This window comes from Aotus nancymaae, unplaced genomic scaffold (assembly GCF_030222135.1).
Source record: "Aotus nancymaae isolate 86718 unplaced genomic scaffold, 86718_ANA_hifiasm-v0.15.2.pri h1tg000108l, whole genome shotgun sequence".
Lineage (NCBI taxonomy): Eukaryota > Metazoa > Chordata > Mammalia > Primates > Aotidae > Aotus > Aotus nancymaae.
This window is the reverse complement of record NW_026988523.1, coordinates 7,870,833-7,888,043: the sequence shown is the minus strand read 5'-3', so window position 1 is coordinate 7,888,043 and position 17,211 is coordinate 7,870,833. Positions and strand designations below refer to the sequence as shown.

Genomic DNA, 17,211 nt, shown 5'->3' with positions numbered 1-17,211 from the left:
ACATTGAATCTAGTCAGGGATGCAAAACAAGGAGATATGAAATAGAAGCAAGTGCTAAAACGGTATGTTCTCGACCGTAAGTGTATAGCAAAGCGAGAAAAAATCTGATTTAAAACCACAGCTGATAACATCCCCTTCTCCTGACAGAGAAGTGGCATAATTTCCTCCAGATCTTTTATTTAGCGAAATATCTTAATAGGTCATTTTAGATATAAAAGTTGAAGCCCTAAGCATAGTTTAGAAGGATTCACAGGGAAGAGAGAGAGAGATGGAGACAGAAAACAAGCTAAACTTCTCTCCATAAGAAATGGACAGTTTTTAAATACATAACAGGAAACTTCTGTGGGTACGTATCTATATTTGTATATTTTAAAGCATAGAAAAATATAAAAGATTACATACCAATTATTAACAGACTGTATCAAAGAGTGGAATAAGAGAGAAAATTATTATATTTTTCTTTATACCCCTCTGAATTCTTAAATTGATAAAATAAGCCTGTTTTAGGATTTCAAGAGCCAGGCAGAAGAATTTAGGCAAGAGAAGTTCTCATCACCCCAAGTCTACTGCAAAACCTGCATGCACACAAATGCCTGTGTGCCTTATGTGAAAAGTCTTTGGAGCGATCAAGAAAAAGGGCTGTATCTGATTAAATTCTGGGAAGAGAGGAGAGAACATTCAAAGGAGATGAGGTATGAGTGATACAGAGATTTCTGGCAATAACAAGAACTAGAACAAGAAGTGACCATGAAAACAGAAGCCTTCTAGAATTCAGAAAGCCCCTGGGCCAGGAATTGGGACTTACGACCAGATAAGGGGTAAGAGATTTGAGCCCATTTTGTGTAGGTAAGATGGTATTTGTGTAACAAATGCCATGAAAGTTCAGAAACGGAAAAGGTCAAGGTAGAAAGAGTTAGCCTTGAAATCTTTGTGGAAGCTCCAGGACTGAATTGCGCTTTGAAAAATACAAGGACAGAGACAGGCAGAGCGGAAGGAATTTAAGAAGTCATCTTGTCCCCTTGTTTTTCAGGTGACAGAAATTCTGTTATAATTTTGGACTCTGCTATGAGATGAGTAGTGCTGATTCCGTTAATATGCCTATAATTATCTCTGCTTACATTTAACTTTTTTTTGTATTTATTTTTATTTTTTTGAGACAGAGCCTCTGTCACCCAGGCTGGAGTGCAGTAGTGTGATCTTGGCTCACTGCAACCTCTGCCTTCTGGGTTCACGTGATTCTCCTGCCTCAGCCTCCCAAGTAGCTGGGACTACAGGCGCCTGCCACCATGCCCAGCTAATTTTTTGTATATTTAGTAGAGATGGGGTTTCACCGTATTAGCCAAGATGATCTTGATCTCCCAACCTCATGATCCGCCTGCCTCAGCCTCCCAAAGTGCTGGGATTACAGGCGTGAGCTATACTGGACCTTTTTAAAAAAGAATTCCTCTGGTGCCTGAGAACTGGTTTTAAATGTCTGCAGTGATTGTGCAGAGAGGCAGGTCACCATCTGCTGCTTTCCCCACCTTGCTCTGGGATGAGTCACCTCCCTAAGTGCCTGGCCTGACTCCCAAGCGTCTCCTCTCTGATCCACATGCACACACAGTGATGAGGTTTCCATCTCCTGTGGCATTTATTATGCCAATTCAGGGCATCCCCTCAGCTACGCTCCCAGGTGACAAGGACAAAATCATGTAAACCACCTGACACACCTTCAAGTGGGTTCACAGTCAGTCCTGCTTTTCAACCAAAAAGCATGAGAACGCTTCCAAACGGGAAGGATGAGAAAATCTGTCCTTTTTCCAATGGGAATAGCCCATGAGAGGCAAAGCTAAAATGGGAGCAGGCTTCCTGGAGAACTGAGAAAAGTCATGCTGTCATATTTCAGGGCTGATAACTGGAACTCCATTAGGACAAGCACACTTCCATCTCACAAAACCTACGCATGTGTATGTGTCTGTGTGGTTGGGGGAGAGGGGGGATGGAAGGAAAAGAGGGAAATACATGAAAGGAAAAATTTAGACCATTCTAGACTTAGTGATTTGAGGTAAAGAAAATACTCTCAATGTACATCACACAATCAGGGAAATCACTTTAGCATTAATCCTGAAATTGGTTTGCCCCAATTGGTGCCTCCCTTTTCCTGTGTGCACAATGAGCACACTGATAGAAGCCATCATAGTGCCTCCCAGGAATCCTGTAAAGCTTCTAAAGATACTGCCCAAGTCCTCTGAAAAAGGCACTATATTACATATGAAATGCCAAGATCTACCACATTAGTAAGATAAGGAAAGTGATTTCTGCATTTTAATAGTAAGCTATTAATGTAAAAAAAAGCATTAACATTGTTTATATAGATTGTGTTTAAGTGAACCCATATATTCTATCAACACCGAGCACTAGGGCCATAATGGAGTAGGCTGATCCTGCACCTGGGACTCACTGGGTCTGGAGTAAGATTGGGATTGTCCACCAGACACCAGCACACCCATGGCATGGAGGGAGTCCATCAAGACAAAGCACCAGGCAATGCTCTCTGTCCCAAGGGTTAGCCATGACATTGTCACCTATATTGCTGTGTTTCAGATCTCTCCACTCCTCAAGGGCTACAATTTAAGATGATCACAGAGACCACCGTGGAGGTGCAGTGGGAGCCCTTCTCATTTTCCTTCGATGGGTGGGAAATCAGCTTCATTCCAAAGGTAACACTCACCTGTTAGACTGCCAAACAGACTTATTTGGAGTTTTTGTACCTTTAGCTTGGAATCAGGGGCAGCAAGGAAAGCACTACCCAGTATCTCTCTCCATGCCATTAAAGACACAAAATGGTATGTTGTGGGTGTCTGGAATATAGAACATTTCTGTGACAAATATGTGGGAAGGACCCACTGACAAGAGTAACCCTGAGCATGGCACATTGGCCTTGCAGAATAGAGGATGCAGGAAGCAGCCACCAGCTCCAGCTCTCTGCTGAAATAACTCTGGGGTCTGATGAGCCATGGTTTTAGTAAGTATGAAAATCAGACCCTCAAAAAATTGGGGCTTCTCTTTAGGACATAAGAAGAGCCAAACTGAATCAGTCACACAATCAGCCAAAAGCTTCATTCTGTGCAGAGAGATGCACCGAAGAAAAGTCAGCTTGCATGGCATCAATCTCTAAAGGTTACAGGCATAACACAAAAACACCTTGGCTCTCCTGGATTATTCATAATAAATTTGTAACCTCTTAATTTAGCAATATTTTTTATAAATTATATTATTAGCCTATGACTTTTAAAGTATCCTAAGATTCCTTTCTACTCTTTAAAGCAGTATTTTATTTATTTTCTTAATTGTGAAACTAACGTTTCCAAATTGCCAGAGGTGCATGCCTGGCTCTAGATTTCCAGAATTTGTTGACCCTACAAATGTCCTAAGTATACCACTCATGAGGATATAAAGTTCTATCATACTCCTTCCCTCTGTCTTTATTCTTCAACGTCAAAGAGCATTTTTTCAGCCATTCATCAGACTTAATGACAGATGACACATTTTTGGCTAACAAGACTATGATTTCACCAGCCTCTTACTTCAAAATTCTTAGAGCCATGAACAGTTGGAGTTACAAAAGGCCTTCAAGTTCACAGGGTACGACCCCTCGTTTTACCTCTAGTTTACTTTAGTTTATAGAGACTACAATTCAGAAAACTTGAAGGACATCATACAGCTAGTTGGGTGACAGGCTTAAAATGAGTACCTGGGTCTCCACCTCCTATCCTGGGGCTCTATTCACTAAACCTGTATGCCCCATTCTCTTATGTGGATACAATCATACCATAGTCACATCACAGCAAGGTAAATATGTCTAAACAGACATCTATACAAATATGTCTTATCTGAGTTACAGTGATAAATAAAGTATGGCAGGCAACTAAGTTATGTAACAATTGAAACAATCATGTCACTCGGAAGAAAAAATTATGCCAGGCTCTCCTGTTACATATATCCAATATGCAAAACTAACTCTAATTAAAGGAGAGCCTGACCAGGGAATGCCAGGGCCAAATGCAAGGCCACATGGTTTAATAACTGTTGTGACCTGTAGGTTGAGACCACTGGTGGGCATTTGTCACACTGATTTTAAGAGTATGGCTATAAATTATATGTAAGGCACCCTGAGTACCATAGAGGCCACAGAATAGGGGAGAATGGCAGGCCCCCCCAAAAAAAGCTCTCTAGTCTCCTCCATTTCTAAGGACACTCATAGAAAGTATATGGAGAGAAAAAGAGAGGGGGAAAGATAAAATAGAAAGATAGATAATAAATTCTGGATCCAATCTTATCAACTTACTCTTTCTCATTTCTTCTTCTACCAAATTGTCTCCTTCTTCTCTTTGGGTTATCTTTTTCTAAGCTTCCTTTTTCCTTTCTTTGTACTTCATATTTGATTGTGTCATAGAGTCCTAATTTATCTGAGCGAAGAGGAAACAAGACATTGACAGATTCACACTGAATGTAACATCATGAGAAACTCCAGATATAGCAAAATATTAGCTCTGGTTTATAAACAATTATCTGGGAATGTCTTAGTTTGAAATGTGTTGTGTGTGTATATAAAGATGTTTACACACAAACACACATGACTATCCTCTTCTAAATAGCCGAGGGCATGTTCATTACAGTAAATGCCAAAAAGCTCTGGCAAATGTTAACCACAACCATCAAACATTTGATCTTTGGCAAGAGCCATTCTACACCACCTCATGACTAATTTTTATTGGCAAATTCAGCAAACTCAGGAGAGGCCAAAGAAATGTTCTTAAGAATTGATTCTCCATTCGCCAAATCCTCATAGAGTAGTGTCATTCTTATGGAGTCTATGGGGAGTTATTTCTGGCCCCAGACACTCAGCTGTCAGCATGGAGGAAATAGAAATAGCCCCCATTTTAAATTCACAAACCACAGTTACTGTTCCATACCTTTATCTTTCTCTCATCAGATTTCTCTCCCAGTGACTTTTCTCCTTTGCTTTCTCTGCTTCTCCCCACTGTCCAGAACAATGAAGGAGGAGTGATTGCTCAGGTTCCCAGCGATGTTACATCCTTTAACCAGACGGGGCTAAAGCCTGGGGAGGAATACATTGTCAACGTGGTGGCTCTGAAAGAACAGGCCCGGAGCCCCCCTACCTCGGCCAGCGTCTCCACAGGTGAGTGCCTCCAACGCTTCTCCCTATAGCTACCTACTAGGTCACTCAGGGAAAAGAACCACAGCATTGTCCAAGGAGTGGAGAGACAAAAGAGGTGCTAGAATTTCTCCCAGAGCTGGGACAATTCTGGTACCTGGCGATGGAGTTACTCTACCAGATCCTTAGCTCATCATCTTCCTTATTACTCATCCTTACGAGCACTGACATCTGGGAGAGTGCTCCATGGAGACAATTCTTTTGTAATATTTCCATCGTATTCCTTCTGATCTTATTAAGAAGCCCCATTTGTACCAGCCCCTGGTGTCATAAGCTTTGGAAGCAGCAAGAGCTGACCCATGCTTACCTATGATGATATTTGGAGAAAGTCATCTGAACCTTCCCAAACCTCCATTTATTTTACCAGATAAGCAAGAATAATTTATGATAAACAAGAATACCTCCTTCATTAAGTTAATATGAGGATAGAATTAGATAAAGCACACACAGCGATCAGCTCTGTGCCAATGAGAGTGAGTGCTCAATACTTGGTTACACACATATACGCAGAGAACATACTCAGAAGCAAAAGTGGTAGGAAACGAGTTATTCAAAAATCAGTAGGTATGGGTTGGGTCACTGTTCAAGGTGATGGCTTAAGTCTATTATAATTTCATCCCCACAGTTCACCTCATTCAAGATCATTATACTTCCAGGATTGATTCATTAATTATCATATTTTGCCTTATTGTTTCCTTAGCTAACAAAGGATGTTCAACTTCAATGCTGTAAATGAGCTATTGTGATGTATAAATGTGTGCCCTCACCGAGAATGTCTCCAAAGTTATAAGTAGCATCTGGCATAATTTTTGTTTCTCATTTTATTGTTGATGGAGCTGAAACTCAGAGGCTAAGCAACATGCCCTGTCAATAACAGAAATTGAGATAGGTGACTATTGGTACAGCTTTATGTGTTTGTCATAAACAGAAACTGACATATTGGAAAGCCAGTTTTAAGTCCAGGACAAAAGGCCGAGGTGGCCAGAAATGGGAATCACAACACAATGTAATGAGATCACATTTATAGATTAGTGATTCACACTCTGCTACTGAATCCAAACCAAACAGCGTCAAGTGCCGAGGCTTAAGCTCAGTTTAGCAAACATTGGTTCAGAATGATTGTGGCAGTAGCTTGTGTTCCATTCATGCACCAGGGTTCTATGGCAGTACCTGGAGAATAGGATCCAGTGGGGAGCCAGACCACTAATTACTCCCTCTTTCAACCCTCCAACCAGGGTGGCTCTACTTTGATCTGTTTTATATTTTGCACATCCATTTAAGATTTTGTCCTTTAAAAAAAAAAAAAGTTTACCACCCAGAAAGCTTTCAAACCATTGTTCTGATCCAAATAGTATGCTTAAGAAGAAACCCCATGACCATAAAACCTAAAGTGCTCTGTAGGAATCCCTCCAGAAGGCCAGTGGCTGGGGTTTTTCCACAGCTCTGTGCCCCAAGGTTATGCTGGAACATGAAGAGTTGACATTTGATGATGTGGGGCCGAAAGGTGTGATGTCCTTGCTCACCCATCATATAAGGGTCACAACAACACTTCTATCACAAAACACAGGTTAACAAGAGAAAGCATTACTTACTTACTTACTTATATATATGTATATTTATTTATTTAGAGATGCAGTCTTGCTCTGGTGCCCAGGCTGGAGTACAGTGGCATGATCTCAGCTCACTGCAACCTCTGCCTCCTGGGTTCAAGCTATTCTCCTGCCTCAGCCTCCTGAGTAGCTGAGCTACTATGCCCAGCTAAGGTTTTGTAATTTATTTAATCAAAGTTTCATGTGACTCAGGAGCCTTCAGAAATGAAGATCCAAAGACCTGGGGGAAACTGTCTGTTTTTATGCTTAGGTTGTAGGAAGAATGGACAGCCATGTAGAAATGTAATCGGACAAACAGCTATGGGCTAATGGTAATAGTCTAAGGGAGAGACCCAGCAAGGCCTGTCTGCTCAGATTCTTCTTGGCCTCTCTGTGAAGCATTCCTTCTCCGCCTCCTCTATGGGGCAGGACCCTACTGGAATGAGGATCCTCAAGGAAGAAGGGAGGAGGGAGAAAGTGACCTTTCTAGGTTTTATGACTTGCTTTGGGGAAGAGGAGTTCTAGTTCCTATTACCCGCCTTGGGGAAGAGAAATTTCGGTTTCTGTGAATCACCTCAAAGGGAGAAGGAGGGTTGGGGGATGGGAGGACTGAACTTGCTTCTGGGGCTGTTTCTGAGGCTCTTTCAATCCCCTTTAATTCAAAGTACTTAGCACACAAAGGTGCCAAACTTTGGGGTGTCCTGTGATGAGCCCCCGAATAGCATGTGCAGCTTCTCCTCTTCTGATATGAAATGTTTCAGGGTACCCAAGCTACTCCTGTGATTTGATATTAAGAAAGTATTAGTAAAAGACAAAAGGCTAAAAGGAGAAGATGGTTCATAAGAGGACAGAAAATACTGCAGTTGAGGAATGTTTTTCTCCTAGAATATTGAGAGAACATAGAGAAGGTAGTCCGACCTTGCCTTAGTCTTATAGTCAAACCACATTCTTACATTTGCAGTATTTTTTGGTTTGGCAGTTCCTTAAGATTAAAATTAAAATTCCAGATCTAGAAATTTGTGGTAAAGCTAGGCAGAATTGTTTTCGTTTAAGAAAATATGTCCTTAATATTTTGGCTTCATCTACAGGGTCATGAAGAAATGGAAAAACATTTATTCCAGTTTACTTTTTTGAGCAGGGCTTGTGCTTGTTTAGAAATTAGGACCAAAGCTGAGAGCAAGCTGATCCCTCCTTGACTGGAATGGAACATTGCTACTAAGTGGCCAGGCAGAATCAGAGAGTGGCTGCAACAAAGATGGTTGGCTCCCAATTCTGTGTGCTGTTTTTAGGAAACGATTGTTTAATTATTTCCTTCTGCTAAGGTCGGACCTACACCAACCCCCTACTGTGAAGCTCTGTGTCCTCATCAGGCACCCAGGCTGCCTTCTTCTAGGCAGGCCATTTTGTGAATGCAAATTACAAGACCTCCTGCAGCTAAAGACCGCTGCGCTACATAATCACATTCTAATATGTTCAATCCATTATGATTAGGGTTTTCTGGCTTTAAAGAGTTGAAGGACAAAAGCCTTTTGTGGTCAGGTGTGTTTCCCTGACACCTTTTTTTTGTTTTTTTCTAAAAAGCTCCAGTTTATTGAAATGTTTCCCCTTCTTTCTCATGGATAAAGAGGATCATTCATTCATTTCATTTACTCGGCATTCATTTATTGAGTGTCTACTATGTTTCAGATATCATGCTTACAGGGCAGCTAGGAGGCCACTTCCCCTATTTCATAATTAAGTTAAAATAAATGTAAAAGGCCTAAGTTATCTAAAACCACCAAGTGTAGCATGCTGAAAAGAAACTGGATATGTTCTGTTAAATCACATTACTACCTCAAATACAAAAACCAGGACTTCATTTTAACTCCAAACCAGGTGGCACCCAAGTGGTCTGGTTATTTTCATATTAGCTGGCGCTGGACCAAGAGTCCTAAGCAGCTTAAGAGAAGACAGGACTAGGCTAAGACCCAGAAAGAGGGAGGGGTGCCCAGAAAGGCTCAACCTTGAAAAACTGAGAGACTCAAGGTCCGTTTAAGACAGTCCTGAGGGAGAAACTTCATTCTGGAAACAGAGTAGGAGGTGGGCCAGTGTGGACCATTTAGAAACAGGTCTTAGTCCAGACTCTCTGGTAACAAGGAAGAGATACTTAAACTAGCTGAAGCAAAATAGAGAATTTACTGGAAGGACATAGAGTGTCTCATGGGAACCCCAGGGCCAGAAATGCATCTGGGCCTCATAAAAGACTTGTACCAGAAAATAGAGTATCAGCAATCAAGTTATTCCATATATCTTTCTAGAAGCTCTGCATGGTCACTTGCTTCTCTCTCTTTATCTCTCTCTCTCTCTCTCTCTCTCTCTCTCTCCCTCTCCCTCTCCCCCTTTTTCCCAGTTTCCCCTTTTCTCCAGATCAAATGTTTTCTATATCAGTATTAGAATGGTAGAGAATGGCAAAACCAGCTCTGGCTCTGCATGGTTCAGCACAGGCTAATTAGAGAACCAGAGTTCTGGTTTTAGTTCCAAGTCCTTAAAGAATATGAATGTTAATAATCAGCTCCAGCCAGAATGGTATAGTCCCAATAATAAATGAAAACATGGAGGCAAGAGTGTGTTGGCCATGCAGACATCCCATGAGAAGTTGAGAAGACCATTTCCTATTCTCCTCACTTGGCTGTTTCTTTTTCTTTCTCCTTCTACATTCCCTCACCTCCCCATTATCTGATTCGGTATGAATAGAACCTCAAGTGGGTGCTGGAACCACAGGTGGTGGGCCCTCCAGGAAACCAACCAGCTTTCCAGGTGTTGCCGTGACCTGCACAATGCCAGAGGCCAGGGCTTATGAGGGACAATCCTGGAGAACCTGGGAGAGGTGACTGCAACCCCCTTCTGGTAGAAATATGCAAGAACAGGTGGAGAAAAATACCCGTTAAGAGGCTGTTCCAAAGCTGGGGTCCTTTTTATCCTTTTAACCAGAGAAGCAAGTTTACCCAGAAGGTTTGTTTCATGTCCACAAACGCAGATGTCTGTTGGGTTTTTAAACAGTCTGAGCAGCTGTGTTGACTGGGCTATTGGAGTGGCTGAACAGGGAAATCTTTTGAATACTCGTGATGACCTCTTTGGCAACTAAGCTGGGAGTCTCGGATGTTTAGATGGGCTGGTCATTTCCTAGATCTCTCCTCAGGGCTCAACGAAGGTGACAGCTGAGTGGCAGACACATGCCAGAAACCCAAGTCTCAGTTCCCTGTCCCATGACCTCCAGAAAGAAACAGGGCCAACTCTTTAAAGCTAGCAAGCGCCCCTCCCCTACCCACACTGGGCAGTGCCATCACCTGAAAACTACAGCCTGGTAAAAGAAGAATTCGACCAAGATTCGGTCCTCAGGAAAGAGCCTTCATTTTCCTCATCTGAAAAATGCAATAATAATGCCCATCCTTTCTCTGATTAACCAGATTTCCATAAGGAGGGGAGAGCTGACGCCCAAGGCTTATTTCTCACTCAAACTTTTTGTTCTGTTTGATCTTTCTTAGTCATTGACGGCCCCACGCAGATCCTGGTTCGAGATGTCTCCGACACCGTGGCTTTTGTGGAGTGGATCCCCCCTCGAGCCAAAGTCGATTTCATTCTCTTGAAATACGGCCTGGTGGGCGGGGAAGGCGGGAGGACCACCTTCCGGCTGCAGCCTCCCCTGAGCCAATACTCGGTGCAGGCCCTGCGGCCCGGCTCCCGCTACGAGGTATCAGTCAGCGCCGTCCGTGGGACCAACGAGAGCGATTCTGCCACCACTCAGTTCACCACAGGTACAGCTGCGGTGGCGGGGAGAGGCACAAGGAGGGAAAGGGGTGGAGCCAGCCGGTGGTGTCGTCACAGCAAGAGGGGTATTAGGAATGAGGGAGGTGTGCCAGAGCGTCGGCCTTGTCACAGACTCTGCGAGAAGGAAGCGAGAGGTTTCCAGCACAGAGGGAAAGCAGCGCGCCCTCACTAGGAGCAGATGACTAGCTTCTCAGGCTACCTCTACTGCCGGCCCATCTGTGCTTGATAAAAATCCTTCCCCACTATGCGCCTCAGGTTTCCGGTTTGTCAAATGACAAGTTTGCCTTGAACACATGTAAGCATCCATATTGCTACTCCAAATGGCAATTTTGTGAGAATTCAGGAAAGGTGTCTCTTTCTCAAGGCACATTCTTACCATTTGCTGGAAATTATCATCACAATTCTATACATCTACAATGACTACACCACCATGATGGTGTGCGCTGGCATTGCACTAAGCCCAACCTGTACAACTCTAAGCAGACCTTCTGACAAATTCTGTGACTCACCCTGACATTTGTAAGCACTAGCAGTAAAGCTAATATGAGGCTGACTCCCACCGACAGGAAGTTAATAAAGCCCATGGAAAACCTGCGTTGCTGTGATGACCAGCCACCCCTGCATTACCAAGGCCACTGGGATTCTTAAAGAGCTTTGCCAACACCTGGAGAAGCCCAGACCTCAGGTGACTTGCTCCCTGACTTTCTCAGTGCCCATCAGTCTGGCCAGCTAGTGGGCAAGCAGGACAGGCACCATCCAAAGGACGGGCTTCCTGGCACCCTTTATCAGGTCAATAAGGCCCTGTGATCAGATCAGTGATTGTGTCTCTCATCCAGATTCTCAGTCTCACCCTCTTTGCCTTGGGGTGGTCAATATCTCTGCCAACTTCCAGTTGACCCAGGGATCAAAGAAAACTGATAACATCTGTAAGGTCTAAGAACCAGCATCTTCACATGGGGTTAAGTCAAAGAACCACTAACTCAAGAATTCTACCTTGGATTGTGGCATAAGAGCCTGCTACAGAATGGAATGAATCCAGGGACTTCAAAAAGATTCAATAAATAAATAATAGCTCTGTGTTCCACTGGCTTTAAACTCCATTGATAAATAAGGCAAAGAGTGAAACAGATGGACACCAAACTGTCCCCTAGATTGCAGCATGTAATTTAGTGTCATGACCAGATGGGTTTGCAAACTGAATGGCCACTGTGGACCTGGGCAAGTCTCTCCATATGGCAGAAGCTGGGGGACTACCCAGGTTAAGACTTACAGCATGAAGGAACAAGTAGAGGCCTGAACCCTTGGAACAACCTGTCCCACGAGAGAGGGAACAGAAGGGTAATGCCCAGGCCCTACTGCAAAACTCAACATTTAGATAAGCTTATTTTCCCCAGCTAAAGAGAGACAAGAGTCTTATAACAGGAAGGAAACATCAAGAGCAGGGAAGAGCTTCCCCCTTGAAAAGGAGCAAGTGCAGACACTGACAAAATGGAGAAGGCGGGTTTGATTCTGAAAAAGATCCTTTTAGGTTTTCTCTCCAGCCCCTGGGCCAGATCCCATCCTCTCACCTAGGGGGTGCCCAGTGGGATCTGTACCGAACATATCTTGGAATCCCAAGTGATCGAACGTGTACTTTGAAACAACGAACTAAATTCTCTCCACTTCTCTTCCCTTCTGCTTCCTCACTGAACCAAAGATGTTCATGTCCCTTATTGGTTAATTCTAGGTCAGCTCTCACTTCCCACCCCCACACTACCACTTGCTCAGGGGGGTGGAATCTCCTGTGGGCCATGAGCCCTGCATCCTTTTCTTAATTTCAAGATAGTTTTGTTTGAAAAGTGGTTTCTTTGTGCTCTGCTCTGATAAGGAGTTTGAAGAGGCAAAAAAGGAGAAGAGAGCTCTTGAGCAGCATGATGAAAAACAAATTCTTCATGTTCAGGTCGACAAGATGGAAGCAGGATTGGCTGGTGGCCCAGGAAATTTCCAATCAAGACAATTACATTCTGCCTCCTAGGAGCTCCCCCTGAGTTGCAGTTCATTGTTACATGGTTTTCTGTTTCCGTTTGCCTGGTGGATTGGCAGCTGTCAGCCAGCTGACTTCTCAGTACAGCCTCAGCCTGCACGTCAAATATGCTCCCCTCTGCCGGAGGAGGGTGAGGGGAAAGAAGGGATGAGGAGATGCAAACAGCACTGCAGACAGATTCTCCAGGCCTGGGTTGGCAGGTGCCAGTTGAATGATGAGAAGGTACCCAGCCCCTCACGATGAGGCTCTCAGTCATATCAGAGCTCCGCTTAAATTCAAATTAACCAAAGTGCTTTTCCAGGTGATGACTCTGACACTAGGAGTGCACTAATTGCACAGGCAATTAAAACAGAGATTTGCTTCCTGCATGGTGAGTAGGATATTTGCTTGAGTCTTAGAGCTGCTCTGAAAAAGGAAAGAATCCTGAACAAAGCGCACCATGGCCTGTGATTTGAGAGAAGCCAGCCCAGAAAACCCAGAGGCCAATCTCCAAAACCCCTCCCTGCCCTCAGCAGCTCTGGTTTCAGTTGCCCTCAGGAGGGAACTCCTGGGACCATTTCTCTCCTCTGGAGGTCTTCTCTTTAAGCAGATCCCTCAAGGTTCCAAGCACAGCCACCAGGGCTTCTGGTCAACCAGAGGCCACTGTTTTGACTTGAATGCCCCAGATCCCTCTTTATTGCTATTATAGGTTGAATCATGTTCCCTAAAAAGACGTTGAAGTCCTGATCCCGTATCTGTGAATGTGACCTTATTTGGATATAGGGTTTTTGCAAATAATCAAGTTAAAATGAGGTCATTAGAGTGGGCCCTAATCCAATATGACTATGTCCTTATAGAAAGGGGAAATTTGGGCGCAGAGACAGACATACCCACAAGAAGAACACCATGGTGAAGATGAAGGCTGCAATCGGGATGAGTCTTCCACAAGCCAAGACACGCCAAAGATCAGCAGCAAATCACTAGCAGTTAGGAGAGGCATGCAACAGATTCTCACTTAGAAGGAAGCAACCCCACTGACACCTTGATCTTGAGTCTGTGAGACAGTAATTTCCATTACTTAAGACACCCAGTGTGTAGTACTTTGTTATAGCAGCCCTGGGAAACTAATAGGAATATCCAAGTCCCAACAGCTCAAGCCCCTACCTGCTTGGTAGTGATGCTTCTCTCGGACTCTTCAGGAAATTCTTTCACAATTTCAACCTGGATGGCACTTGCCACCTCAGCTAAGAATCTGGCTGCAAATAGCAGAGTGGGGCTTCCTGCTCATATAAGACCAGCACCCTCAGTCAAAGCTATCCTTTTTTTCTGCACCTTCTCACCCCAAGCATTCTCAATGCCCCACAGCTGAAATATTTAACAAGACTTTTCTAAAACCTGATTTGTGTTTATCAAACACATACCAGGTGCCAAGCACTATTCTAGGCACTGAGGCTACAGAATACACAGATAGACAAGATCCTGGTTCACATGAATTACATTTCAGTGGAAGAATTGGACAAGGAAGAAGAAAAGAAACACCCAAAATTATTCTGATCATGAGTGCTACGATGAAAAGTGAAATAAACGATACAGAGGGATGGCCACGTAGGACTGAGTAGTTTGAAAAGGCCTCTCTGAGAAGGTAACGTTTTAACTAAGACCTAGATGACCTAAGCCACGTAAGGATCTTGAGAACATTTGAGGCAAAGGCAGAAGCCAGTGCAAAGGTCTTGAGGTAGGAATAAGCCTGATGAGTTTTAAGAGCAGAAAAAAAAGCAACATAGCTGGAGCACAGCGAGTAAGTGTAGACGTTATACATGGTGATGTCCGAGAAGCAGGCAGGGCTGGATCACACAGAGCGCTGCCAGCCACAATTAGGAGTTTGTAACAGGAAGCAACAGAAAAGTTTTAAGCAGGGGAATTACTTAATGTAATTTATGTTTTAGAGACTAGATATATCTATTCCATAGTCTCAAGTCTCTCCACAGGGCCCCCCACTAGACATCTGTTTTTGCCTTGCCCTTGACCTGCTGACATTGCAGGCAACAGCTCAGCTCCCATCTACAGAGGTGCCCTCAGTGGCCCTCCCTCCTACAGTTCAGACTTCAGGCCAGAGGGAGCAAACAATTTCATCTCATCCTAGCTCTAACAACCGCCTTCCCAGACCTCATTCTCAGGATTGACTTCTGTCAGGACCATTGGCATTGGAGGTGTCTGGTCCCTTCAGAGACAAAACTGCCCCTTAATCCACAGGCCACAATCCCTGTGATCAAAAATACAAAAAAGGAAAGAAAGAAAAAGAAAACCCAAAAACATAGTCTTTCTAACGTTTCTAAGGCCTGGGTTTTTAGCTGTGGAGAGCACTAGGTAGAAGTCTCAACCTTAACCCTAAACCTAAATTAATTTTGCTCCAGTTCAGGTCGAGCTGCACACCCCAAGCCCAGTCCAGTCCCTCTGCCCAGCCTCTCCTCATGCATGAAATTTAGGGGCATACAATGCAGGGGCAGGTGTTCCTCCACATGCCTCTCCATCCAAGCTCCTCTCTCCATCCAACTGCTAGAGAAATAACACACATAACACATCAAGAATGCATAGTATCTGGCAAGCTAAAGTGTAGTAAGTGAGGAAACATTTCGCAGGAAAACAAGCTGCAGAGACATAAATCTGCTGAAAGATTCACCCAATTTACATCACTAAACAGAACACTTTTCACTCCGAAGCCTCTGCGCTCAGATTGATTCACAGCATTTCAGTTTCCACAAGAACAATTGGTGGAAACTTGCCTTGTATCTGCAAACTAAAACAGTCCATTGGAGGTTTTCTCAAAATGAATAGCTAGTTCACTCCAAAGTTAAATTCAAGTGTCAAAGGCAAGAACTATTGTAAACGTTTTCAGTGACAGTTGTTCTGGGCAGCATCTTGTTGCACTGCAAGTTGTTTATGCTGTTTCCACCCAGATAAGCCCGAGGAGACAGCCAGTCCTGGGAGAAAAAAAAGCAGTGTTCCCCTGGTCTTTCTGTGGCAACCCAAGAGAGCAAGCATTGGGGTTGTGGAACTCAGCAAAAGCTTCAGAGGCAACAGGAAGCCAACCCAGGCCTTGGGCACCTATTTTTGTACAGGGCATCATGCCGTGTACTGCACATGGATTGCCTAATTCATGCAACAACCTGAAATGTTGGTATTATTTGCCCTTTTTACAGAGGTGGCCATCAAAGTCAAACAAGGTTAAAAGGCTTGCCAATGCTTCCATTACCAAAGATGTCAGAGCTGGGGATCAAACTGAAGCCTGACTCCAAAGACTATATTATTTCTGCTACATCACATACTCTATATATGGCTTACCTTTACAGCTTTGTTTATGCAAGGAAACACAGAAGAAGGCACCTTATACTTCAAAATCTTGAAATCAACAGTTTTCTTTTTGTTTAGTGGTCAAATTTCATATTGTTCTATTCCATTTCCATCGCTCGGGAGCTGGCTCTGATTTTCTTTTACTGGGGTCTCTCTTGTTTTGTTTTTAAGCTTATGATGTTGACTGGCTCATTTTAAAGTTTCTAGAATGCCACTGGAACTCTTGAATGGAAATAGGGGAAGCACAAAGTGTGTCGATCTCCACCTCCCAAGTAACACTCTAACCTGTCCAAGGAATTTGTTACGGCAGACCAAAACAGCTAAGGGTGGCTACAGTGTTCATTCAAATGTGAGCTAGAGAGTCGGGGGTGTGGGCTGTCACCTCCGATCATTTCAGAGTTCAAGATGCACTGCAAATGTATATGACATTATCACATATGATGTTGCTGATGTCTGTTTTTAGAGATCGATGCCCCTAAGAACTTGCGGGTTGGTTCTCGCACAGCAACCAGCCTTGACCTCGAGTGGGATAACAGCGAGGCCGAAGTTCGGGAGTACAAGGTTGTGTACAGCACTCTGGCGGGTGAGCAGTATCACGAGGTACTGGTCCCCAAGGGCATTGGTCCAACCACCAGGGCCACCCTGACAGGTGAGTAAGATCTATCCATCTCTTGGGGTATGCTGGTTGCTGAGTCTACACCCTCACAGTTCTTTCCCCAGCCCACCCACCTTATGAACCCATGGCCAATTCCTTTTGATCTCATTTCTTAAGCATCTAGCAAATATGCCTGGTACTGTCCATTGTACTGCCATCATCTGTCTAAGCTACTATCATCTCTCTCTTTTTTTTTTTTTTTTGAGACGGAATCTCTCTCTGTTGCCCATGCTGGAGTGCAATGGCGTGATCTCGGCTCATTGCAACCTCCGCCTCCTGGGTTCTCATCTCTTATCTTAACCACTGCAATTGTTAACCTTACATTGTGTCCTGGCCCACTCTTCACACCTTCAGTGACTTTTTCAAAGTGCATTTTTTATTATGCTATTGCACTGTGCAGATATTCCAGGGACTTCCCACTGCTCTTAGGATAAGCCCCAAACCTTAGTGTGGACACCAGGCCCTACCTGGTTTCCCCTGCCCTCTCCAGGCTCACCTCCCACCCACATTCCCTGGTGCTTTCTGGGCTCCAGGCCCACAAGTCTGGTTTTTTCCATTTCTCAAACACGTTTTCCTTCCTGCCACAGGG

The 17,211-nt window shown here is 43.9% G+C and overlaps 1 protein-coding gene and 1 long non-coding RNA gene across 39 annotated transcripts in view; one reads left to right on the top strand and one right to left on the bottom strand.

Annotated features, from left to right (window-relative positions):
- Positions 1-17,211, bottom strand: part of LOC105711646 (uncharacterized) — a 313,477-nt gene that overhangs the window by 133,675 nt on the left and 162,591 nt on the right. For all 34 annotated transcript variants that reach the window (XR_010340435.1, XR_010340434.1, XR_010340443.1 and 31 more), the window contains 2 exons: positions 4,956-5,101; positions 4,328-4,448 (listed from right to left, as the gene is read on the bottom strand). This is a non-coding gene — a long non-coding RNA (uncharacterized LOC105711646). The remainder of the gene's footprint in view (positions 1-4,327; positions 4,449-4,955; positions 5,102-17,211) is intronic.
- TNR (tenascin R) overlaps positions 1-17,211 on the top strand; it is a 429,814-nt gene that overhangs the window by 353,568 nt on the left and 59,035 nt on the right. For all 5 annotated transcript variants that reach the window (XM_012444444.2, XM_064370757.1, XM_021668050.2 and 2 more), the window contains 4 exons: positions 2,584-2,699; positions 5,032-5,182; positions 10,332-10,601; positions 16,431-16,616. In XM_012444444.2, coding sequence (XP_012299867.2) covers positions 2,584-2,699; positions 5,032-5,182; positions 10,332-10,601; positions 16,431-16,616 — 723 coding nt within the window. The remainder of the gene's footprint in view (positions 1-2,583; positions 2,700-5,031; positions 5,183-10,331; positions 10,602-16,430; positions 16,617-17,211) is intronic.